Below are 22,500 nucleotides of genomic sequence, written 5' to 3' on the forward strand. Positions count from 1 at the left end.
GTTATAAGCGTCTACGGACAAATGCTAACGGAGATTAGACACTCTACTTCCACGAATAGTTACGTCTAAAGAAACCATCTGCAAGAAAATTATCCACGCAGAATGTTGCATCACCGTCAACAAAATTTAAATACTTCAGCTACCAAATCCCTACTGTTTCACATAAGAGCTGACAATTGGTGACTGCTCCCCTTCCCCTCCTACATTCAAAGAAGAACGCTGATCACTTTTAATTTCTGGTATCCCTCCTTATAGTTCTCTTTTAACGCGTCTATGACTCCTCTTCCGAAAGATGTTGACCCTTAGATGAGAAACTCTGGTGACGAAATACAAATACTTCTAGTAGCCGGTGACATAGAACTAGATCCCACACAGGCAACTGCTCAACGTTTCTTTCCAGATTATTCTATGAAAGAACTCAAAGGACCGTTGGTGGTTAACATGGGGCTGCGGGTTACTTGAAGCAGCAGTTATTATGGACTTAACTCGCGAGTCTGTATAAACAAAATTTTCCTTTAGGCAGAGTTTTTTTTTAGATTGGCCTCGCCAAAAAACAAAAAAAAAAAAAAAAAAAAAAAAAAATATATATATATATATATATATTTATTTATTTATTTATTTTTTTTTTTTTTTTTTGCTTTCTTGTCGTATGAATTTGTATCGTGTTGGCTTCGACCTCACCTCACAGGTCCTGGATCGAACATAACGGCTTCGTTTGATTGTCACCTGCCTATAGACAAGCGTCTCCTGTGATATTCTCCGCACGCTTGTTGAAAAATTACGTTCGGAAATAAATACTCCAGAATGGAGTCATACATGACAGAAGTGTCATATCATCTAAATTTTAAGGATGATTTGATTGTCTTTTACGAGGAAGAAGAGAAAGAATCTTCGCTCTGTTTGATCTCTTCAATACACCCATGCCAGAATAAAAGCTTTAAAGTATGTCATCATGCAGAAGAGGTTACCAAACCCAACTTAAGGATATAAGAATGGAGGAGACTGCAAGAGACCATAAAGCCTACATTAGGCAGTTCCCTGTCCATTACCACCTATAATCCCCATCCATAAAATCATCTAATCTTCTTTTAAAGCCACCAGTAGCTTCAACGCTCACTAAATGGTTAGTAAGTCTACTCCATTCGTTAACTCCTCTGTTGGTAAACCAGTTCTTGCCATAATATGATTCTTAAAGTTCTTCATCTCGTTTGGAAGGGACGAGCGAGGAAAAATCCTGCTTAATGTGAGATGCGTACTCCATACAGAGGATGGTTTGATCCTATTTAGGTTAATAATATAAAAGAGAGAAGGAAAGCCTGAAGGAGGTAGAGAAAGTTAACTTAATAGAAATTGGTTTTGGGTTAACGCCGTCCCTACGGTGTTCCTCTCAAAGTGAATAAAATTGTTTGGTGTTTTGATACATTTTGTAGAGTGCCTTATCGTAACGAAAAGACTAGATCGTACTCGGCAATTTTCTACCATAAGATTTTGGCCAAAACCCCAAAAAGTTGATTCTAGATCAAAGTATCATCGAAGGCTCGAAAGCGATTATCTAAACTAGCCAGATATTTTGCTCAGTTGCAGCTCAAAGGAAATGGAAAACAAGAATGTGTCTGTGGACTTATGTATTCATAAATTAACCATTCATCTTTATGCATAAATATCAAAGAGCACTGGTGAGGGTCGAAGTCGCAAGAGCTTAGTTGGGAGTGCCATAGCTCCTGCCGGGGGAGGACACGGATCCTCCACGGGCCTTGGCCTCGTCCTGCTGACGGGCGAACTCGATCTGGTCGAGGACGAACTGTGGGATGGGGTGAGGGAAAGCGGGAGCTACGGGCAGGAAGGACGACTGGGGTTGGTAGCCGTTCTCGTCGGCGACGAAGCTGAGATCGAAGTTTTGACCGTCGGGGAAGGTGAAGGAAACTGAGCCCTGCTGGGCACCACCGGGTCCTCCCTGCTCACTGCGTACGATGCCGTCTCCGGTCTCCATCTGGAGGTTGTAGGCTCCGTAGATGTCCGGGTGGACGCGGTCGTCCCGGATGATGGGCACTACGTCCACCACGCGCTGACCACCTCCACTTCGGCCAGCGTAGGGCGCAGGGGGAGCCACGTTGTAGCCCGTGTCGGCCGTGGCGACAGCAACCAGGCAGGCGAGCACGATCTGCGAAACAGGGTCACATATCATGAAGAAAAATCTACATCAACCAAGCGAATGTATATAAAAGTAAATAAACGCAAAATAACACTAGAACCTTCGAATGTGCAGAGATAAATTTATGTCTTCAGACTCGATAACCATGTGAAAAGAACTTTATGTGACGACATGACGTCATTCCCTCCAACGAGAAAACGAACTGACGGAAATGACGTCATACGTCTCATGGAAGAGTAATACGTTCGTGAAGCGTCACGCAAAGATCTTTTGGATATCAAGAACCAAAGGCATAGAGAGATCTTAGTTCACTGGCCAACCGCTATGGAATACGGGAGGAAAACTTACAGTGAACATGGCGGAAGGTGGAGATCGAGTGATGTCGAAGTGGGGGTTCCTCCTGCTTATGTACTGCGACGGAGCTCGCGACCAGGGTCATCCTGTGACCTTTGCTTGCGGGAGTGACCTTGCTTTGTTTTCCCGATCTCTGAGGACTATCACGAAATATTACAGAGAGTGGAGCACAAAGAAATAACACTATGGATCACTCCCATGGTAATTATCTATTGAACTAATACTAATATCAATGCTTTTGTTATTAACTTGAGAATTAAATAGGCAAGAACTGGTTCACCACTAGAGCGGTCGTTGCATGGAATAGATTTAGTAACGATGTTGTGAGCGATGAAACGAATGGTTGTTTTAAGACAATATAAGATAACTTTATTTATGGAGATGACTGGTGGCAATGGACATGGAACTGCCTAATGTAAACTTTATGGTCTTTTGCACTCTCCTTTATTCTTATTTTCCTGTGTTCTTATGTAATAACAAATAAACATCTACCATGTATTTAGTACCAACCAATTATTTTTTCAGCCTTTATAGATTATTTGGCGTCAATCTGGGAGGATCTTTAATAAAAAATAATTATAATGTTGTCTATAAGGAATCAGTAAATAATAGCTAGAGAATAGAAAAAATGTACTGAGTTTACCACATACTATTTCTTCTTGTTATATATTGGAACAAAATCCAGTAAAAACCTGCAGAATCAAGTTTGTAGATTTGTGCACGCACACATCCACACATTACCTGCACTTAGGGTAATGTTTTATTGTCATTACTGTTCATGTTACATGGATACAGAAATTAGGGCCGCAGTCCGCCTTGTAAGTGTGGAGTGGCCGAGACAACACAGACACCCACTTCTACGAAATATATATATTTTTTCTGCTTTCTTGTCGTGTGCTGCTGTATCGTGTTGGTTTCAACCTCTCTTCACACGTCATGGGTCCGAGATCGAACGTAACGCCTGTGCGTGACTCAGGCATTATCCTATTTTTTTTTTTTTTTTTTTTTTTTTTTTTTAGAACTGCACAAAATGGTCAGAAGCATGGCCCGAAGGGTCGAAGCCAACAAAGCGATACTGGAGTCCGGGGTCCGCTTAAAGCCCCCGGAAACCTTTGCTTTGTGGATTTTCTGAGATGGATTCTGAGCAATTGTGAGAGGTATCTTACTAACAATTCTAGCCATTATTTTTGTAGAAGAATTTTGCAGGTGCACAAATTTATTTTTTCAACAAGATATTTTAATTTACAGCTGCACAATTTGTACTCAACTGCACGTTGGAATAATCCCTGGTGTGACTGGCACCTGCATATAGATAAGCGTTTGGAAATAAACGAATATTCCAGAATGGAGTCATGGATGAAAGAAGTGTCATGTCATCTAAACTTTAAGGAGGAATAGATCGTCTTTTTAGAGAAAGACCAGATGGAATATCTAAATTAGATGTTTAGTCTTGCTCTGTCTGACCTCTTTAATGTACCGATGCCCCCCAAGTGAATAAAACTGCCCAATTCTATCCAGAACGAAATCTGTAAAATACATCACCATGCAGAGGAGATTACAGGACCCAGTTTAAACCCGTTATTCATAATATCATTCCTTAAAATTCATCGAACTCGCTTGGAAAAAAGAGCGAGGAAAGGTACTCTTGAATGTGAGATAGTACTCCATATACATGTGAATTTAGTCCTATATAGGTAACTTAAAAGAGGTAAAGAAAGCCTGAAGGAGGTACAGAACGCTAAACTCTATAGAAAATTTTTGATAAAATTTACAGAATGTCTTATCGTAGCGAAGAGATTGGATCCTAATGGGAAAATTCCTACAATAAGAATTTGGCCAGAAACCAGACAAATTGATCTTCAATTTGTTCAAAGTATCATTGAAGGCCCGAAAGTGATTATCTGAACTAGCTAGATATTTTGTTCAGTTGCAGCTCAAAGGAAAAAGGAAAACTAGAAAGTGTATGTAGACTTGTGTATTCATAAATTAACAATTCATCGTTATGCTTAAATATCAAAGAGCACTGGTCAGAGTCGAAGTCGCAAGAGCTTAGTTGGGAGTGCCATAGCTCCTGCCGGGGGAGGACACGGATCCTCCACGGGCCTTGGCCTCGTCCTCCTGTCGGGCGAACTCGATCTGGTCGAGGACGAACTGTGGGATGGGGTGAGGGAAGGCGGGAGCCACGGGCAGGAAGGACGACTGGGGTTGGTAGCCGTTCTCGTCGGCGACGAAGCTGAGATCGAAGTTTTGACCGTCGGGGAAGGTGAAGGAAACTGAGCCCTGCTGGGCACCACCGGGTCCTCCCTGCTCACTGCGTACGATGCCGTCTCCGGTCTCCATCTGGAGGTTGTAGGCCCCGTAGACGTCCGGGTGGACGCGGTCGTCCCGGATGATGGGTACTACGTCCACCACGCGCTGACCACCTCCACTTCGGCCAGCGTAAGGCGCAGGAGGAGCCACGTTGTAGCCCGTGTCGGCCGTGGCGACAGCAACCAGGCAGGCGAGCGCGATCTGCGAAGAAGGATCACTTATCATGAAGAAAAATCTACATCAACCAAGCGAATGTATATAAAAATAAATAAAAGCAAAATAACACTAGAACCTTCGTCGAATGTCCAGAGATAACTTTATATCTTCAGACGTCGATAACCATGTGGAAAAAAAAAACTCGTGTGACGACATGACGTCATTTCCTCCAATGTGAAAAAAAACCTGACGGAATATGACGTCATATCGTCTCATGGAAGAGTATTGCACTCGTGAATCGTCACACAAAGACCAAGTCTTTTGGATATCAAGAACCGAAGGCATAGAGAGACCCTCGCTCACTGGCCAAACATTATGGAATGCTAGAGAAAATCTTACAGTGAACATGGCGGAAGGTGGAGATCGAGTGATGTCGAGGTGGAGGCTCCTCCGGCTTATGTACCGCGGTGGAGCTCGTGACCAGGGTCATCCTATGACCTTTGCTTGCGGGAGTGACCTTGCTTTGCTTTCCCGATCTCTGAGGACTATCGTGAAATATTACAGAGAGTGGAACACGAAAAAATAACACTAAGGAGTACTCCCATGGTCATTATATATTGAACTAATACTAATATCAATGCTTCTGTTATCAATTTGAAAATGAAATAGGCAAGAACTGGTTCACCACTAGAGCGGTCGTTGCATGGAATAGACTTAGTAACGATGTAGCGAGCGATGAAACTATCGGTTGTGTTAAGGAATGGTTATATAACTTTATTGATGAAAATGAATGGTGTTAATGGACATGGAACTGCCTAATGTAAGCTCTCTGGTATTTTGCACTCTCCTTTATTCTTATGTTCTTATATTCTTTTGTAATAACTAATTAACATCTACCATGCTTTTAGTACCAAGATTTTTTTCAGCCTTTCTAGATTATTTGACGTCAACCTGGGACAGTCTTTAACAAAAATAATGACTTAATGTTGCCTATAAGAAATCAGTAAATAATAGCTAGGGAATAGAAAAAATATACTGAACTTACCAGGTACTATTTCTTCTTCTTACATATTGGAACAAAATCCAGTAAAAATCTGCAGAATTAAGTTTGTAGATTTGTGCACGCACACACCCACACATTACCTGCACTTAGGATGATGTTTTATTGTCATCACTGTTCATGTTACGTGGATACAGAAATTAGGGCCGCAGTCCGCCTTGTATGTGTGGAGTGGCCGAGACAAAATTGACACCCTCTTTGATGAAACAGATTTTTTTTTCTGCTTTCTTGTCGTGTGCTGCTGTATCGTGTTGGTTGTGATCTCTCTTCACACGTCGTGGGTCTGAGAACGAACATAACACCTGCGTGTGACTCAGGCATTATCATATTTTTTTTAGAACTGCACAAAATGGTCAGAAGCAAGGCCCGAAGGACTGAAGCCAATAAGGCGATACTGGAGTCCTGGGTCCGCTTAAAGCCCTCGGAAACCTTCGCTTTGTGGATTTTCTGAGATGGATTCTGAGCAATTGTGAGAGGTATTTTACTAACAATTTTAGCCACTATTTTTTGTAGAAGAATTCTGGAGCTCCACAAATTGATTTTTATCAACTAGACATTTTAACTTACAGCTGGACAATTAGTGCTCAACTGCACGTTGGAATAATCCCTGGTGTGACTGGCATCTGCATATAGATAAGTGTTTGGAAGTAAACGAATATTCTAGAAGATGAAAGAAGTGTCATATCGTCTAAACTTTAAGGAGGAATAGATCGTCTTTTTAGAGAAAGACCAGATGGAATATCTAAATTAGATGTTTAGTCTCGCTCTGTCTGACCTCTTTAATGTAGCGAAGCTCCTCAAGTGAATAAAACTGCCCAATTCTATCCAGAACGAAATCTGTAAAATACATCACCATGCTGAGGAGATTAGAGGAACCAGTTTAAACCCGTTTGTCATAATATAATTCCTTAAAGTTCATCGAAGTCGCTTGGAAAAAAGAGCGAGGAAAGGTACTCTTGAATGTGAGATAGTACTCCATATACATGTGAATTTAGTCCTATATAGGTAACTTAAAAGAGGTGAAGAAAACCTGAAGGAGGTACAGAACGCTAAACTCTATAGAAAATTTTGATAAAATTTACAGAATGTCTTATCGTAGCGAAGAGATTGGATCCTAATCGGAAAATTCCTACAATAAGAATTTGGCCAGAAACCAGACAAATTGATCTTCAAATTGTTCAAAGCATCATTGAAGGCCCGAAAGTGATTATCTGAACTAGCTAGATATTTTGCTCAGTTGCAGCTCAAAGGAAAAAGGAAAACTAGAAAGTTTGTGTAGACTTGTGTATTCATAAATTAACCATTCATCGTTATACTTAAATATCAAAGAGCACTGGTCAGAGTCGAAGTCGCAAAAGCTTAGTTGGGAGTGCCATAGCTCCTGCCGGGGGAGGACACGGATCCTCCACGTGCCTTGGCCTCGTCTTGTTGGCGGGCGAACTCGATCTGGTCGAGGACGAACTGTGGGATGGGGTGAGGGAAGGCGGGAGCCACGGGCAGGAAGGACGACTGGGGTTGGTAGCCGTTCTCGTCGGCGACGAAGCTGAGATCGAAGTTTTGACCGTCGGGGAAGGTGAAGGAAACTGAGCCCTGCTGGGCACCACCGGGTCCTCCCTGCTCACTGCGTACGATGCCGTCTCCGGTCTCCATCTGGAGGTTGTAGGCCCCGTATACGTCCGGGTGGACGCGGTCGTCCCGGATGATGGGTACTACGTCCACCACGCGCTGACCACCTCCACTTCGGCCAGCGTAAGGCGCAGGAGGAGCCACGTTGTAGCCCGTGTCGGCCGTGGCGACAGCAACCAGGCAGGCGAGCGCGATCTGCGAAGAAGGGTCACTTATCATGAAGAAAAATCTACATCAACCAAGCGAATGTATATAAAAATAAATAAAAGCAAAATAACACTAGAACCTTCGTCGAATGTCCTGAGATAACTTTATATCTTCAGACGTCGATAACCATGTGAAAAAAACTTAGTGTGACGACATGACGTCATTTCCTCCAATGTGAAAATGAACTGACGGAATATGACGTCATATCGTCTCATGGAAGAGTATATGCACTCGTGAATCGTCACACAAAGACCAAGTCTTTTGGATATCAAGAACCGAAGGCATAGAGAGACCCTCGCTCACTGGCCAAACATTATGGAATGCTAGAGAAAATCTTACAGTGAACATGGCGGAAGGTGGAGATCGAGTGATGTCGAGGTGGAGGCTCCTCCGGCTTATGTATCGCGGTGGAGCTCGTGACCAGGGTCATCCTATGACCTTTGCTTGCGGGAGTGACCTTGCTTTGCTTTCCCAATCTCTGAAGACTATCGTGAAATATTACAGAGAGTGGAACACGAAAAAATAACACTAAGGAGCACTCCCATGGTCATTATATATTGAACTAATACTAATATCAATGCTTCTGTTATCAATTTGAAAATGAAATAGGCAAGAGCTGGTTCACCACTAGAGCGGTCGTTGCATGGAATAGACTTAGTAACGATGTAGCGAGCGATGAAACTATCGGTTGTGTAAAGGAATGGTTATATAACTTTATTGATGAGAATGAATGGTGGTAATGGACATGGAACTGCCTAATGTAAGCTTTCTGGTCTTTTGCACTCTCCTTTATTCTTATGTTCTTATATTCTTATGTAATAACTAATTAACATCTACCATGCTTTTAGTACCAAGATTATTTTCAGCCTTTCTAGATTATTTGACGTCAACCTGGGACAGTCTTTAATAAAAATAATGACTTAATGTTGCCTATAAGAAATCAGTATATAATAGCTAGGGAATAGAAAAAATGTGCTGAACTTACCAGGTACTATTTCTTCTTCTTACATATTGGAACAAAATCCAGTAAAAATCTGCAGAATTAAGTTTGTAGATTTGTGCACGCACACACCCACACATTACCTGTACTTAGGGTAATGTTTTATTGTCATCAATGTTCATGTTACATGGATACAGAAATTAGGGCCGTAGTCCGCCTTGTAAGTTTGGAGTGGCCGAGACAAAATTGATACCCACTTTGATGAAACAGATTATTTTTTTGTCTGCTTTCTTGTCGTGTGCTGCTGTATCGTGTTGGTTTTGATCTCTCTTCACACGTGATGGGTCCGAGAACGAACATAACACCTGTGTGTGACTCAGGCATTATCATATTTTTTTTTTTTTTTTTTTTTTAGAACTGCACAAAATGGTCAGAAGCAAGGCCCGAAGGACTGAAGCCAATAAAGCGATACTGGAGTGTCCGGGGTCCGCTTAAAGCCTCCGGAAACCTTCGCTTTGTGGATTTTCTGAGATGGATTCTGAGCAATTGTGAGAGGTATTTTACTAACAATTCTAGCCAATATTTTTAGTAGAGGAATTTTGGAGCTGCACAAATTGATTTTTTCAACTAGACATTTTAATTTACAACTGCACAATTAGTGATCAACTGCACGTTGGAATAATCCCTGGTGTGACTGGCATCTGCATATAGATAAGCGTTTGGAAGTAAACGAATATTCTAGAAGATGAAAGAAGTGTCATATCGTCTAAACTTTAAGGAGGATTAGATCTTCTTTTTAGAGAAAGACCAGATGGAATATCTAAATTAGATGTTTAGTCTCGCTCTGTCTGACCTCTTTAATGTACCGATGTCCCCCAAGTGAATAAAACTGCCCAATTCTATCCAGAACGAAATCTGTAAAATACATCACCATGCAGAGGAGATTACAGGACCCAGTTTAAACCCGTTATTCATAATATAATTCCTTAAAATTCATCGAACTCGCTTGGAAAAAGGAGCGAGGAAAGGTACTCTTGAATGTGAGATAGTACTCCATATACATGTGAATTTAGTCCTATATAGGTAACTTAAAAGAGGTAAAGAAAGCCTGAAGGAGGTACAGAACGCTAAACTCTATAGAAAATTTTGATAAAATTTACAGAATGTCTTATCGTAGCGAAGAGATTGGATCCTAATCGGAAAATTCCTACAATAAGAATTTGGCCAGAAACCAGACAAATTGATCTTCAATTTGTTCAAAGTATCATTGAAGGCCCGAAAGTGATTATCTGAACTAGCTAGATATTTTGTTCAGTTGCAGCTCAAAGGAAAAAGGAAAACTAGAAAGTGTATGTAGACTTGTGTATTCATAAATTAACAATTCATCGTTATGCTTAAATATCAAAGAGCACTGGTCAGAGTCGAAGTCGCAAGAGCTTAGTTGGGAGTGCCATAGCTCCTGCCGGGGGAGGACACGGATCCTCCACGGGCCTTGGCCTCGTCTTGTTGGCGGGCGAACTCGATCTGGTCGAGGACGAACTGTGGGATGGGGTGAGGGAAGGCGGGAGCCACAGGCAGGAAGGACGACTGGGGTTGGTAGCCGTTCTCGTCGGCGACGAAGCTGAGATCGAAGTTTTGACCGTCGGGGAAGGTGAAGGAAACTGAGCCCTGCTGGGCACCACCGGGTCCTCCCTGCTCACTGCGTACGATGCCGTCTCCGGTCTCCATCTGGAGGTTGTAGGCCCCGTATACGTCCGGGTGGACGCGGTCGTCCCGGATGATGGGTACTACGTCCACCACGCGCTGACTACCTCCACTTCGGCCAGCGTAAGGTGCAGGAGGAGCCACGTTGTAGCCCGTGTCGGCCGTGGCGACAGCAACCAGGCAGGCGAGCGCGATCTGCGAAGAAGGATCACTTATCATGAAGAAAAATCTACATCAACCAAGCGAATGTATATAAAAATAAATAAAAGCAAAATAACAATAGAACCTTCGTCGAATGTCCAGAGATAACTTTATATCTTCAGACGTCGATAACCATGTGGAAAAAACTTAGTGTGACGACATGACGTCATTTCCTCCAATGTGAAATAGAACTGACGGAATATGACGTCATATCGTTTCATGGAAGAGTATTGCATTCGTGAATCGTCACACAAAGACCAAGTCTTTTGGATATCAAGAACCGAAGGCATAGAGAGACCCTCGCTCAGTGGCCACACATTATGGAATGCTAGAGAAAATCTTACAGTGAGCATGGTGGAAGGTGGAGATCGAGTGATGTCGAGGTGGAGGCTCCTCCGACTTATGTACCGCGGTGGAGCTCGTGACCAGGGTCATCCTGTGACCTTTGCTTGCGGGAGTGACCTTGCTTTGCTTTCCCGATCTCTGAGGACTATCGTGAAATATTACAGAGAGTGGAACACGAAAAAATAACACTAAGGAGCACTCCCATGGTCATTATATATTGAACTAATACTAATATCAATGCTTCTGTTATCAATTTGAAAATGAAATAGGCAAGAGCTGGTTCACCACTAGAGCGGTCGTTGCATGGAATGGACTTAGTAACGATGTAGTGAGCGATGAAACTATCGGTTGTGTTAAGGAATGGTTATATAACTTTATTGATGAGAATGAATGGTGGTAATGGACATGGAACTGCCTAATATAAGTTTTCTGGTCTTTTGCACTCTCCTTTATTCTTATGTTCTTATATTCTTATGTAATAACTAATTAACATCTACCATGCTTTTAGTACCAAGATTATTTTCAGCCTTTCTAGATTATTTGACGTCAACCTGGGACAGTCTTTAATAAAAATAATGACTTAATGTTGCCTATAAGAAATCAGTAAATAATAGCTAGGGAATAGAAAAAATATACTGAACTTACCAGGTACTATTTCTTCTTCTTACATATTGGAACAAAATCCAGTAAAAATCTGCAGAATTAAGTTTGTAGATTTGTGCACGCACACACACACCCATTACCTGCACTTAGGATGATGTTTTATTGTCATCACTGTTCATGTTACGTGGATACAGAAATTAGGGCCGCAGTCCGCCTTGTAAGTGTGGAGTGGCCGAGACAAAATTGACACCCACTTTGATGAAACAGATATTTTTTGCTTTCTTGTCGTGTGCTGCTGTATTGTGTTGGTTTTGATCTCTCTTCATATGTGATGGGTCCGAGAACGAACATAACACCTGTGTGTGACTCAGGCATTATCCTATTTTTTTTTTCTTCTTTTTTAGAACTGCACAAAATGGTCAGAAGCAAGGCCCGAAGGACTGAAGCCAATAAGGCGATACTGGAGTCCGGGGTCCGCTAAAGCCCCCGGAAACCTTTGCTTTGTGGATTTTCTGAGATGGACTCTGAGCAATTGTGAGAGGTATTTTACTAACAATTCTAGCCATTATTTTTTGTAGAGGAATTTTGGAGCTGCACAAATTGATTTTTTCAACTAGACATTTTAATTTAAAACTGCACAATTAATGCTCAACTGCACGTTGGAATAATCTCTGGTGTGACTGACATCTACATATAGATAAGGGTTTGGAAGTAAACGAATATTCTAGAAGATGAAAGAAGTGTCATTTCATCTAAATTTTAAGGAGGATTAGATCGTCTTTTTAGAGAAAGACCAGATGGAATATCTAAATTAGATGTTTAGTCTCGCTCTGTCTGACCTCTTTAATGTAGCGAAGCTCCCCAAGTGAATAAAACTGCCCAATTTTATCCAGAACGAAATCTGTAAAATACATCACTATGCTGAGGAGATTACAGGAACCAGTTTAAACCTGTTAGTCATAATATCATTCCTTAAAATTCATCGTACTCGCTTGGAAAACGAGCGAGGAAAAGTACTCTTGAATGTGAGATAGTACTCCATATACATGTGAATTTAGTCCTATATAGGTAACTTAAAAGAGGTAAAGAAAATCTGAAGGAGGTACAGAACGCTGAACTCTATAGAAATTTTTGATAAAATTTAGAGAATGTCTTATCGTAGCGAAGAGATTGGATTCTAATCGGAAAATTCCTACAATAAGAATTTGGCCAGAAACCAGACAAATTGATCTTCAATTTGTTCAAAGTATCATTGAAGGCCCGAAAGTGATTATCTGAACTAGATAGATATTTTGCTCAGTTGCAGCTCAAAGGAAAAAGGAAAACTAGAAAGTTTGTGTAGACTTGTGTATTCATAAATTAACCATTCATCGTTATGCTTAAATATCAAAGAGCATTGGTCAGAGTCGAAGTCGCAAGAGCTTAGTTGGGAGTGCCATAGCTCCTGCCGGGGGAGGACACGGATCCTCCACGGGCCTTGGCCTCGTCTTGTTGGCGGGCGAACTCGATCTGGTCGAGGACGAACTGTGGGATGGGGTGAGGGAAGGCGGGAGCCACTGGCAGGAAGGACGACTGGGGTTGGTAGCCGTTCTCGTCGGCGACGAAGCTGAGATCGAAGTTTTGACCGTCGGGGAAGGTGAAGGAAACTGAGCCCTGCTGGGCACCACCGGGTCCTCCCTGCTCACTGCGTACGATGCCGTCTCCGGTCTCCATCTGGAGGTTGTAGGCTCCGTAGACGTCCGGGTGGACGCGGTCGTCCCGGATGATGGGTACTACGTCCACCACGCGCTGACTACCTCCACTTCGGCCAGCGTAGGGTGCAGGAGGAGCCACGTGGTAGCCCGTGTCGGCCGTGGCGACAGCAATCAGGCAGGCGAGCGCGATCTGCGAAGAAGGGTCACTTATCATGAAGAAAAATCTACATCAACCAAGCGAATGTATATAAAGATAAATAAAAGCAAAATAACACTAGAACCTTCGTCGAATGTCCAGAGATAACTTTATATCTTCAGATGTCGATAATCATGTGGAAAAAAAAAAAACTCGTGTGACGACATGACGTCATTTCCTCCAATGTGAAAAAAACCCGGACGGAATATGACGTCATATCGTCTCATGGAAGAGTATTGCACTCGTGAATCGTCACACAAAGACCAAGTCTTTTGGATATCAAGAACCGAAGGCATAGAGAGACCTTCGCTCACTGGCCAAACATTATGGAATGCTAGAGAAAATCTTACAGTGAACATGGCGGAAGGTGGAGATCGAGTGATGTCGAGGTGGAGGCTCCTCCGACTTATGTATCGCGGTGGAGCTCGTGACCAGGGTCATCCTATGACCTTTGCTTGCGGGAGTGACCTTGCTTTGCTTTCCCGATCTCTGAGGACTATCGTGAAATATTACAGAGAGTGGAACACGAAAAAATAACACTAAGGAGCACTCCCATGGTCATTATATATTGAACTAATACTAATATCAATGCTTCTGTTATCAATTTGAAAATGAAATAGGCAAGAACTGGTTCACCACTAGAGCGGTCGTTGCATGGAATGGACTTAGTAACGATGTAGTGAGCGATGAAACTATCGGTTGTGTTAAGGAATGGTTATATAACTTTATTGATGAGAATGAATGGTGGTAATGGACATGGAACTGCCTAATATAAGCTTTCTGGTATTTTGCACTCTCCTTTATTCTTATGTTCTTATATTCTTATGTAATAACTAATTAACATCTACCATGCTTTTAGTACCAAGATTATTTTCAGCCTTTCTAGATTATTTGACGTCAACCTGGGACAGTCTTTAATAAAAATAATGACTTAATGTTGCCTATAAGAAATCAGTAAATAATAGCTAGGGAATAGAAAAAATATACTGAACTTACCAGGTACTATTTCTTCTTCTTACATATTGGAACAAAATCCAGTAAAAATCTGCAGAATTAAGTTTGTAGATTTGTGCACGCACACACACACCCATTACCTGCACTTAGGATGATGTTTTATTGTCATCACTGTTCATGTTACGTGGATACAGAAATTAGGGCCGCAGTCCGCCTTGTAAGTGTGGAGTGGCCGAGACAAAATTGACACCCACTTTGATGAAACAGATATTTTTTGCTTTCTTGTCGTGTGCTGCTGTATTGTGTTGGTTTTGATCTCTCTTCATATGTGATGGGTCCGAGAACGAACATAACACCTGTGTGTGACTCAGGCATTATCCTATTTTTTTTTTTTTTTTTTAGAACTGCACAAAATGGTCAGAAGCAAGGCCCGAAGGACTGAAGCCAATAAGGCGATACTGGAGTCCGGGGTCCGCTTAAAGCCCCCGGAAACCTTTGCTTTGTGGATTTTCTGAGATGGACTCTGAGCAATTGTGAGAGGTATTTTACTAACAATTCTAGCCATTATTTTTTGTAGAGGAATTTTGGAGCTGCACAAATTGATTTTTTCAACTAGACATTTTAATTTAAAACTGCACAATTAGTGATCAACTGCACGTTGGAATAATCTCTGGTGTGACTGACATCTACATATAGATAAGGGTTTGGAAGTAAACGAATATTCTAGAAGATGAAAGAAGTGTCATTTCATCTAAACTTTAAGGAGGATTAGATCTTCTTTTTAGAGAAAGACCAGATGGAATATCTAAATTAGATGTTTAGTCTCTCTCTGTCTGACCTCTTTAATGTACTGATGCCCCCCAAGTGAATAAAACTGCCCAATTCTATCCAGAACGAAATCTGTAAAATACATCACTATGCTGAGGAGATTACAGGAACCAGTTTAAACCAGTTAGTCATAATATCATTCCTTAAAATTCATCGAACTCGCTTGGAAAAAAGAGCGAGGAAAGGTACTCTTGAATGTGAGATAGTACTCCATATACATGTGAATTTAGTCCTATATAGGTAACTTAAAAGAGGTGAAGAAAGCCTGAAGGAGGTACAGAACGCTGAACTCTATAGAAAATTTTGATAAAATTTACAGAATGTCTTATCGTAGCGAAGAGATTGGATCCTAATGGGAAAATTCCTACAATAAGAATTTGGCCAGAAACCAGACAAATTGATCTTCAATTTGTTCAAAGTATCATTGAAGGCCCGAAAGTGATTATCTGAACTAGCTAGATATTTTGCTCAGTTGCAGCTCAAAGGAAAAAGGAAAACTAGAAAGTTTGTGTAGACTTGTGTATTCATAAATTAACCATTCATCGTTATGCTTAAATATCAAAGAGCACTGGTCAGAGTCGAAGTCGCAAAAGCTTAGTTGGGAGTGCCATAGCTCCTGCCGGGGGAGGACACGGATCCTCCACGGGCCTTGGCCTCGTCTTGTTGGCGGGCGAACTCGATCTGGTCGAGGACGAACTGTGGGATGGGGTGAGGGAAGGCGGGAGCCACGGGCAGGAAGGACGACTGGGGTTGGTAGCCGTTCTCGTCGGCGACGAAGCTGAGATCGAAGTTTTGACCGTCGGGGAAGGTGAAGGAAACTGAGCCCTGCTGGGCACCACCGGGTCCTCCCTGCTCACTGCGTACGATGCCGTCTCCGGTCTCCATCTGGAGGTTGTAGGCTCCGTAGACGTCCGGGTGGACGCGGTCGTCCCGGATGATGGGTACTACGTCCACCACGCGCTGACTACCTCCACTTCGGCCAGCGTAAGGTGCAGGAGGAGCCACGTTGTAGCCCGTGTCGGCCGTGGCGACAGCAACCAGGCAGGCGAGCGCGATCTGCGAAGAAGGATCACTTATCATGAAGAAAAATCTACATCAACCAAGCGAATGTATATAAAAATAAATAAAAGCAAAATAACAATAGAACCTTCGTCGAATGTCCTGAGATAACTTTATATCTTCAGACGTCGATAACCATGTGGAAAAAAAAACTCGTGTGACGACATGACGTCATTTCCTCCAATGTGAAATAGAACTGACGGAATATGACGTCATATCGTCTCATGGAAGAGTATTGCACTCGTGAATCGTCACACAAAGACCAAGTCTTTTGGATATCAAGAACCGAAGGCATAGAGAGACCTTCGCTCACTGGCCAAACATTATGGAATGCTAGAGAAAATCTTACAGTGAACATGGCGGAAGGTGGAGATCGAGTGATGTCGAGGTGGAGGCTCCTCCGGCTTATGTATCGCGGTGGAGCTCGTGACCAGGGTCATCCTGTGACCTTTGCTTGCGGGAGTGACCTTGCTTTGCTTTCCCGATCTCTGAGGACTATCGTGAAATATTACAGAGGGTGGAACACAAAAAAATAACACTAAGGAACGCTCCCATGGTCATTATATATTGAACTAATACCAATATCAATGCTTCTGTTATCAATTTGAAAATGAAATAGGCAAGAGCTGGTCCACCACTAGAGCGGTCGTTGCATGGAATAGACTTAGTAACGATGTAGCGAGCGATGAAACTATCGGTTGTGTTAAGGAAAGGTTATATAACTTTATTGATGAGAATGAATGGTGGTAATGGACATGGAACTGCCTAATGTAAGCTTTCTGGTATTTTGCACTCCCCTTTATTCTTATTTTTATATTCTTATGTAATAACTAATTAACATCTACCATGCTTTTAGTACCAATATTTTTTTCAGCCTTTCTAGATTATTTGACGTCAACCTGGGACAATCTTTAATAAAAATAATGATTTAATGTTGCCTACAAGAAGTCAGTAAATAATAGCTAGAGAATAGAAAAAATATACTTAACTTACCAGGTACTATTTCTTCTTCTTATATATCGGAACAAAATCTAGTAAAAATCTACAGAATTAATTTTGTAGATTTGTGCACGCACACACCCACACATTACCTGCACTTAGGATAATGTTTTATTGTCATTACTGTTCATGTTACATGGATACAAAAATTAGGGCCGTAGTCCGCCTTGTAAGTTTGGAGTGGCCGAGACAAAATTGATACCCGCTTTGATAAAATAGATTTTTTTTTCTGCTTTCTTGTCGTGTGCTGCTGTATCGTGTTGGTTTCAACCTCTCTTCACACGTCATGGGTCCGACAACGAACATAACACCTGCGTGTAACTCAGGCATTATCCTTTTTTTTTTTTTTTTTTTTCGAACTGCACAAAATGGTCAGAAGCAAGGCCCGAAGGACTGAAGCCAATAAGGCGATACTGGAGTCCGGGGTCCGCTTAAAGCCCCCGGAAACCTTTGCTTTGTGGATTTTCTGAGATGGATTCTGAGCAATTGTGAGAGGTATTTTACTAACAATTCTAGCCATTATTTTTTGTAGAGGAATTTTGGAGCTGCAAAAATTGATTTTTATCAACTAGACATTTTAACTTACAGCTGCACAATTAGTGCTCAACTGCACTGCACGTTGGAACAATCCCTGGTGTGACTGACATCTGCATATAGATAAGCTTTTGGAAGTAATCGAATATTCTAGAAGATGAAAGAAGTGTCATATCATTTAAACTTTAAGGAGGATTAGATTGTCTTTTTAGAGAAAGACCAGATGGAATATCTAAATTAGATGTTTAGTCTCGCTCTGTCTGACCTCTTTAATGTAGCGAAGCTCCCCAAGTGAATAAAACTGCCCAATTCTATCCGGAATGAAATCTGTAAATTACATCACCATGCTGAGGAGAATACAGGACCCAGTTTAAACCCGTTAATTATAATATTATTCCTTAAAGTTCATCGAACTCGCTTGGAAAAAAGAGCGAGGAAAGGTACTCTTGAATGTGAGATAGTACTCCATATACATGTGAGTTTGGTTCTATATAGGTAAGCAACTTCAAAGAGGTAAGGAAAGTCTTAAAGAGGTACAGAACGCTAAACTCTAGAAATTTTTGATAAGATTTGCAGAATGTCTTATCGTAGCGAGGAGACTGGATCGTAATCGAAAATTTTCTACAAAAGAATCTCGGTCAGAACTCAGAGAAGTTGGTCTTCAAATAGATCAAAATATCCTTGAAGGCCCAAAAGTGATTATAGGAACTATTTAGATATCATACTCCGTTGCAGCTCAAAGGAAATGGAAAACTAGAAAGTGTATGTAGACTTGTGTATTCATAAATTAACAATTCATCGTTATGCATAAATATCATAGAGCACTGGTCAGATTGGAAGTCGCAAGAGCTTAGTTGGGAATGCCATAGCTCCTTCCTGGGGAGGACACGGATCCTCCACGGGCAGCCTCACGTGCCTTGGCTTCATCCTCCTGTCGGGCGAACTCGATCTGGTCGAGGACGAACTGAGGGATGGGGTGAGGGAAGGCGGGAGCCACGGGCAGGAAGGACGACTGGGGTTGGTAGCCGTTCTCATCGGCGACGAAGCTGAGATCGAAGTTTTTACCGTCGGGGAAAGTGAAGGAAACTGAGCCCTGCTGGGCACCACCGGGTCCTCCCTGCTCACTGCGTACGATGCCGTCTCCGGTCTCCATCTGGAGGTTGTAGGCCCCATAGACGTCCGGGTGGACGCGGTCGTCCCGGATGATGGGCACCACGTCCACCACGCGCTGACCACCTCCACTTCGGCCAGCGTAAGGCGCAGGAGGAGCCACGTGGTAGCCCGTGTCGGCCGTGGCGACAGCAACCAGGCAGGCGAGCGCGATCTGCGAAGAAGGGTCACTTATCATGAAGAAAAATGTACATCAACCAAGCGAATGTAAATAAAAACAAATAAAAGCAAAATAACACTAGAACCTTCGTCGAACGTGCAGTGATAACTTTGTCTTCAGACCTTGATAACTATGTGAAAAGAACTTCGTGTGACGACATGACGTCATCTCCTCCAGTGAGAAAACGAACTGACGGAATATGACGTCATATCGTCTCATGGAAGAGTATATGCACTCGTGAAACGTCACATAAAGACCAAATCTTTTGGATATCAAGAACCAAAGGCATCGGAAGACCTTAGCTCACTGGCCAATCGCTATGGAATACGGGAGGAAATCTTACAGTGAACATGGTGGAAGGTGGAGATCGAGTGATGTCAAAGTGGAGGTTCCTCCGGCTTATGTACCGCGGTGGAGCACGTGACCAGGGTCATCCTGTGACCTTTGCTTGCGGGAGTGACCTTGCTTTGCTTTCCCGACCTTTGAGGACTTTATTACGAATTATTACAGAGTGAGGTGTACGAAGAAATAACAATAAGGAGAACCCCCATGATGACTATCCATTGAGCCAATTCTGTCATCAATGCTGCTGTTATTAATTTGAGAAGGAAATATACAAGAACTGGTTTACTAATAGAGTGGTCAATGCATGGATTAGACTTAGTAACAATGTAGTGAACGATAAAACTATCGGTTGTTTTAAGAAAAGGTTAGATAACTTTATTGATGGGGATGAATTGTGTTAATGGACATGGAACTGCCTAATGTAGGTTTTATGGTCTCTTGCACTGTCCTTCATTTTTATGTTCTTTTGTAATAACTAATCAACCTCTACCATATTTTTGTTACCAACCAAGAATTAAAAAAAAAATCTAAATCATTTGACGTCAACTTGAGACAGTCATTAATGAAAATAATAACTTAATGCTGTCTATAGAAAAAAATCAGTTAATAGTAGTTAGGGTCGCATGTCTAAAAGTAGGCATTTCTATTGGGTCATGCATGTTGATTTCAATCTCTCTTCACGCGTCGTGGGTCCGTAATCGAACCTAACGCCTGCGGATGACTGCCACCTGGACAGAGATAAGCGTCTCCTGTGGTGTGCTCCTCACTCTCGTTGAAAAATTACGATTGGAAATAAACGAATATTCCAGAATGGAGTCATAGATGACAGAAGTGTCATATTATCTACATTTTCACACTGAGTGAGAATCAGACAAGAAACAATGGTCTCAAACTGCTTGGAAATAGATTTAATTTGAAAGTGGGTAGAAACAACTTCACCAACCGTGTAGTTAATGAATGAAATAAACTTCCTGCAGAGGCAGTGCAATGTAGTTCAGTTCGAAGCTTTAAGAATCATTTAGATAAACACCTAAGCAAGATGCTGTAATGACTATAATTTATTTTATATTATTTGTTTATTTGTTTTGTTATCATTTGTCTGTTTGTTTATTATTATTTGCTTGATTCTTGATTCTTATTATTATTTGCTTGGTTCTTGATTGAGACTGTATGAAGGAGTGATTGTGCCAACAGCACTGTATGGAGCAGAAACATGGAACATAAGAGAGGAAGAGAGAAGGAGCTTGAATGTGTTTGAGATGAAGTGTCTGAGAAGTATGATAGGGGTTACTAGGCTGGATAGAGTGAGAAATGAGGAGGTGAGGAGGAGAACAGGGGTGGAAAGGGAGTTGGGAGATAGGGTTGATGAAAGAGTATTGGGATGGTTTGGACACATGGAAAGAATGAGTGAAGAAAGACTAGTAAAGGAGGTATGGAAGGCAGATGTGGAGGGAGTGAACATGAGGGGACGTCCTAGGATGAGATGGATGGATGGGGTGAAGGGGGCTTTGGGGAAGAGGGGAATGTCTGTTGAGGAAGGACGGGAGAGGACAGAAGACAGGGGTGAATGGAGAATGGTTGTATATGGAAGATGTTGTGATGCATGAGGTGGAATGGACGGGGGGATGGGGGGTGAGGTAATGTGTGTGAGCAAAATTTTGACGCAGCCCGAAGGGATTTCTCCCCGTCCTCTCCTTTATATGGGGGGACGGAGAGGGGGGTCGCCGATTTAATGAAGCGGCCTTGCTGTGGATGTGCTGTGTCTTGCGACACTGCTTCTGACCCAGGGCAGTGGACAAGGTGCAGGGATGACCCGTCATCTAGGAGGTGCTAAGATGGGAGGGAGGGTGGAGGGGTGTGGAGTGTTTTCAGGGATGGAATGGGTGGGAATGATTTTATGCCTTTTCCTTTTTGGCTACCTCCCTGGTAAGGGGGAAAAAGCCTTGGTATATGTATGTATGTATGTATGTATGTTTGATTCTCATTTATTATTAGTTATATGTCAATTTAATATTATTTACTATTCAACTGTTTATTATCTAACTATACATATGCATTTATTTATGTATCTTACTTATTGTTTACATTATTATAGTTATTATTTACTCATTTATCTATTCATTTATTTATCATTATGATTTTTTTTTCGCATCCGACCTAGATATGGACTAAAAGGTCTGTCGGCATGCTCCGCCTTTCTAATCCTTTGTAATCCTTTGTTAAGGAAGATTCGATTGTGTTTTAAGAGGAAGAGCAGAACGATTTTCTAAATAAGGAGTGTAATCTCGCTCTATTAGTTGACTTTTGTAATACGCCGATGCACTCGAACTGAGTAAAACTGTCCATTTCTAGCAAAAAATAAAATCAGTCAAGTACATCACCATGGAAAAGAGGTTACCAAACCCAACTTGAACATGTTAGCCTAAATATAGTTCTTTAAGTTCATCGAATTCGCTTGGAAATAACAAGCGAAGAAAGGCACTCCTCAATGTGAGATGAGGGCTCCAAAAAGAAGAAATTTTGGCTATATGTAGTTAAGCAACTCAGAAGAGGGTAAGAAGGAATGAAGGAGGTACTGAACGCTAAACTTGATAGAAACTGGTTTAGGGGTAACTCCATTCCTACGGTGTCGTTCTCAAATTGAATCAAATCGTCAGTCATTTCGGTCAATTGTGTAGAATCCGTTATCATGGCGAAAGGCTTGGGTAGTGGTAAAAAAATTTTTTACCATAAAAGTTTGGTTAGGAGCCAAAGAAGTTGATCTTCAATTTGATAGTGATTATCACTATCTAGATATTTTACTCAACTGTAGTTCGTAGGGAATGTAAAACTAGAAAGTATCTGTAGACTTATGTATTCATAAATTAATGATTTCTCGCCATGCTTAAGTATAAAGGAGAACC

At 41.9% G+C, this 22,500-nt stretch overlaps 7 protein-coding genes across 7 annotated transcripts; all 7 read right to left on the bottom strand.

Moving 5' to 3' along the window:
* Positions 1–1,699: 1,699 nt before the first annotated feature.
* LOC143021567 (cuticle protein AM/CP1114-like) lies at positions 1,700–2,185 on the bottom strand. Its single transcript, XM_076179168.1, has one exon. It carries the CDS (start codon positions 2,183–2,185, stop codon positions 1,700–1,702), a length of 486 nt encoding a protein of 161 aa, XP_076035283.1.
* Positions 2,186–4,555: 2,370 nt separating this feature from the next.
* LOC143021568 (cuticle protein AM1274-like) lies at positions 4,556–5,041 on the bottom strand. The gene has a single exon (XM_076179169.1). The coding sequence runs from the start codon at positions 5,039–5,041 to the stop codon at positions 4,556–4,558; it is 486 nt and encodes a 161-aa protein (XP_076035284.1).
* Positions 5,042–7,391: 2,350 nt separating this feature from the next.
* On the bottom strand, positions 7,392–7,877 carry LOC143021569 (cuticle protein AM/CP1114-like). Its single transcript, XM_076179170.1, has one exon. The coding sequence runs from the start codon at positions 7,875–7,877 to the stop codon at positions 7,392–7,394; it is 486 nt and encodes a 161-aa protein (XP_076035285.1).
* A 2,365-nt stretch (positions 7,878–10,242) lies between these two features.
* On the bottom strand, positions 10,243–10,728 carry LOC143021570 (cuticle protein AM/CP1114-like). Its single transcript, XM_076179172.1, has one exon. The coding sequence runs from the start codon at positions 10,726–10,728 to the stop codon at positions 10,243–10,245; it is 486 nt and encodes a 161-aa protein (XP_076035287.1).
* Positions 10,729–13,080: 2,352 nt separating this feature from the next.
* On the bottom strand, positions 13,081–13,566 carry LOC143021571 (cuticle protein AM/CP1114-like). The gene has a single exon (XM_076179173.1). The coding sequence runs from the start codon at positions 13,564–13,566 to the stop codon at positions 13,081–13,083; it is 486 nt and encodes a 161-aa protein (XP_076035288.1).
* Positions 13,567–15,924: 2,358 nt separating this feature from the next.
* Positions 15,925–16,410, bottom strand: LOC143021572 (cuticle protein AM/CP1114-like). The gene has a single exon (XM_076179174.1). The coding sequence runs from the start codon at positions 16,408–16,410 to the stop codon at positions 15,925–15,927; it is 486 nt and encodes a 161-aa protein (XP_076035289.1).
* A 2,362-nt stretch (positions 16,411–18,772) lies between these two features.
* On the bottom strand, positions 18,773–22,288 carry LOC143021573 (larval cuticle protein LCP-17-like). Its single transcript, XM_076179175.1, has 2 exons — positions 22,223–22,288; positions 18,773–19,246 (listed from the first exon to the last, which is right to left on the bottom strand). Exons 1-2 carry the CDS (start codon positions 22,286–22,288, stop codon positions 18,773–18,775), a joined length of 540 nt encoding a protein of 179 aa, XP_076035290.1.
* Between the last annotated feature and the right edge of the window lie 212 nt (positions 22,289–22,500).

This window comes from Oratosquilla oratoria, chromosome 42 (assembly GCF_046742065.1).
Source record: "Oratosquilla oratoria isolate Oo_2021 chromosome 42, ASM4674206v1, whole genome shotgun sequence".
Lineage (NCBI taxonomy): Eukaryota > Metazoa > Arthropoda > Malacostraca > Stomatopoda > Squillidae > Oratosquilla > Oratosquilla oratoria.